Source organism: Equus przewalskii, chromosome 5 (assembly GCF_037783145.1).
Source record: "Equus przewalskii isolate Varuska chromosome 5, EquPr2, whole genome shotgun sequence".
Classification (NCBI taxonomy): domain Eukaryota; kingdom Metazoa; phylum Chordata; class Mammalia; order Perissodactyla; family Equidae; genus Equus; species Equus przewalskii.
Window position 1 is genome coordinate 74,032,460 of NC_091835.1, and position 3,333 is coordinate 74,035,792.

Below are 3,333 nucleotides of genomic sequence, written 5' to 3' on the forward strand. Positions count from 1 at the left end.
CATGAGCTACAGCATCAAGTAGATAGTGTCCATAATATTCTAATAGGTCTGTCTAAGTATGTTTATAGCAAATTAAAAATAATAGTAAACATGATTTAATATTTCCTGAATTTCTAGAAAAACTGTTTCCTGGTCAAATCATAAAACACTGTTCTCTCTTGTTCTGTCTCCTTCTTTCTTTAATTTTCTAAGCATTATTGTGAAAAATTGGAATTAAAAAATATCTAGAAGATGGAAATGAGATCAATCTCATAGTTAGAGGGTAGAAAGACTAGCCAAAGGAGGGAAGTGCATGAGAGAAGATTCGAATTTGAATGGAGAAAAGAAAAACTTACCTATCTCTCTGCTGGTGTATAGAGAGAGCTCCATATCTGTACCTGTATCTGTATCTGTACCTGTATTCAAATATCCTTAGTAAACTGCTGACAATAGAAGTACAAGCAATGCAAAATACCTCCAGAGAGGCTCTGTGAATATTAACAGACTTTTGAAAAGCTCTGTTTTTCATCTATTTGCTTTTGATTGTGCCTCTAATTTATGATAGCACTTTCATTTTTTCATTTGCTTGTGAAAAAGAGTCTTCCTCGCCATGTCCACGAAGGCTCCCTTGACTTGCTGATTCCTTAGGCTGTAAATGAAGGGGTTCAGCATGGGGGCCACTGAGGTGTTGAGCACAGCAACTCCCTTGCTCAAAGACACTCTGTCTTTTGCTGATGGATTAATGTACACAAAAATGCAGCTGCCATAAGAGATGGAGATGACAATCACGTGGGAAGAACATGTGGAAAATGCCTTTGTCCTCTGACTAGTAGAAGGAATTCTCAAAATGGTTCTGATGATATAAATATAGGACAAAATTATTAATGCCAAAGTGAACAATAGAGTAAGTACAGCACAAGAAAAACCCACTATCTCTAGGAATTTTGTGTCTGAACAAGAGAGATGTAGTAAGGGGAAATAATCGCAAGTAAAATGGTCTATAACATTGGACTTACAGTAATCGAGCTGTATGAATAGCATGAGTAATGGGAGTATGATGAGGAATGAAACTAGCCATGAAGAGAAGACAAGGAGTGTGCAGACTCTCTGATTCATGATGGTCGTGTAGTGCAGAGGTTTGCAGATGGCAATATAACGGTCATAGGACATGGCAGCCAGAAGGTAAAATTCAGTGACTCCCAAGAGAATGAAATAAAAGAACTGAGCCATGCAATCATTAAAGGAAATGGATTTATCTCCTGAAATAATGGTGCTCAGGAACTTGGGTGTAGTGACAGTTGTGAATGAAACTTCTAATAAGGAGAAATTTCTGAGGAAGAAATACATGGGGGTCTGGAGGTGGGAATCCAGCAGGGTGAGGGTGATAACGGTCAGGTTCCCAGTGATGCTGAGCATGTATGTGATGAGCAGAAAGACAAAGATCAGCGCCTGAAGCTTTGGGTCATCTGACAGTCCCAGGAGGATAAACCCTGTTATTTCTGTGTAGTTTCTCATTTTTTTTCTTTTCTTGTGTAACCTAGAGGAGAAAACACCATGAGAAGGCTTAAAGAAAAGAGGATTATCCATGGGTAGTGCTGGAATTTGTCTCTGGAAGCAAACATATTATACCACACTAATTTAATTTAGATTTTTAAAATAAGTTAATGAAACTAGGTAACATGTTTTAAAGTAAATTTTTACCATATGCCAAGTTCTGTGTTCTACATAGACTATTTCTTCAGAAAATCCCTATTTTACAGGTTGCAAACAGTCTAAAAAGATTTTTTTTAATCTTATCCAAATCGCGTACCCTAAATGGGAAGAACAAAGATTTAAACCTAGGTTTTTCTGAATATTTGAATTACTGAAATAGAAGCACCACTTGTCCACTTTTAAAAAGACTTCCCTAAAGTGTTCCCTTCCCTTTGAAACACTATTCGTCCTTTCTTCAGCCCCAAGGAAAGAGTCTCATCTCCTAATTTCTGTCACCTAATTTCTCATATTATTACTTAGTAGTATAATATAGGAAAGTCATATATGTCAGGAAAAAGGTAACTCAAATGGATATGTCTCCAAAATTTGAGTTGTTGGAGTTAAACCTTTAACAATGTGACAGCTTTCTACGTTTCCACCCTGGCTCACATTCACCTTTTCCAGTCACCTACTCCTCATCTGAAGACACAGACACTGAATTCTTAGACATGCTCTTGTCAGATATTAGAAAGCATAGAGTAGAGAGGAGGCAGAGTAGAAATTTAGTAGATTGGATCTATGTCATGGGCTAAGGAAACCAAATTGTATGACTATCTAAGTAAAACATTATCTTCTGCAGAACTTTTTTTTCCTTCAAAATTTCTCCCATCTAAATGGCGTCATTATTCTCTCTCTGTATATATATATGTGTGTGTGTGTGTTATATATATATATATATATATACACATATTCTGCATCCTAACCCATATTATATTTGTATGTTTTTCCTCTTGTCTACATCAGCATTCACTTATTAGAAGCTCTATTTGGTCAATACCTTGAAGTAATCAATGTAACAGCACAGGAAAGCCCTTTATTCTCTTTTCCTGAATAATAATAATAATGATAATAACACATTTTAAAAGGAAGTTAAAAGTTCCCTGAATAAATTCAACCAGTCCATTTTCATATCACTCATTCTGTGTACTGTCACTAAATAGTAAAGTTTTCATTTCAGTGTCATGAGAGAAATTTTTGCAATAGAATATTTAATTTAAAGATATAGGATTGTTGATTTGTAGTATGTAATGCATCATAATACTGTGAAATTTCTCAAGTTTTTTTCTCTGACATGCCTGAGCTCTCTTATCACTCACCTCAGTATTTTCACTCAGTATTTAGCCAAAAATATCACTATGATGATTTGAAGAAACTTCCAGCTGAGATGGATGGCAGCCAATGCTGCTGGGATAACATGTGAGATTCACAAGAAAATGAACACTTTCCTTTGCTCTTCCTCAGGGACTGGAGTGAACAGGCTGAAGAGAACTTACAAGAAAAACAGACATTACAATGACATATTCTGTAAGCAAATTAATGGCAATTCAAGTACATGATAGATATTTACAAACATAAATGTCATTGTTCTCACTGAACAATCCTCTGTAATTAAAGGCTGGGCATGGCTCTGATCTTTAAGCCATTTCTGTGATGGTTTAGGTAGAATAGTGAATAATATATCCAAACTGTAAGACACCATTTCAGGTTAACTTCTTAACTACTCATCTACATTTGTTTTCCTAGTCACATATAACTTATGGTAACAAGCTCCATATTCCTTTCTCCCCCTATCTTTTTAATGAATTCTAATTTTATTGAATA

At 35.5% G+C, this 3,333-nt stretch overlaps 1 protein-coding gene across 1 annotated transcript; it reads right to left on the reverse strand.

Annotated features, from left to right (window-relative positions):
- Positions 1–549: 549 nt before the first annotated feature.
- LOC103562340 (olfactory receptor 6C1-like) lies at positions 550–1,494 on the reverse strand. Its single transcript, XM_070622171.1, has one exon. It carries the CDS (start codon positions 1,492–1,494, stop codon positions 550–552), a length of 945 nt encoding a protein of 314 aa, XP_070478272.1.
- Positions 1,495–3,333: the final 1,839 nt, after the last annotated feature.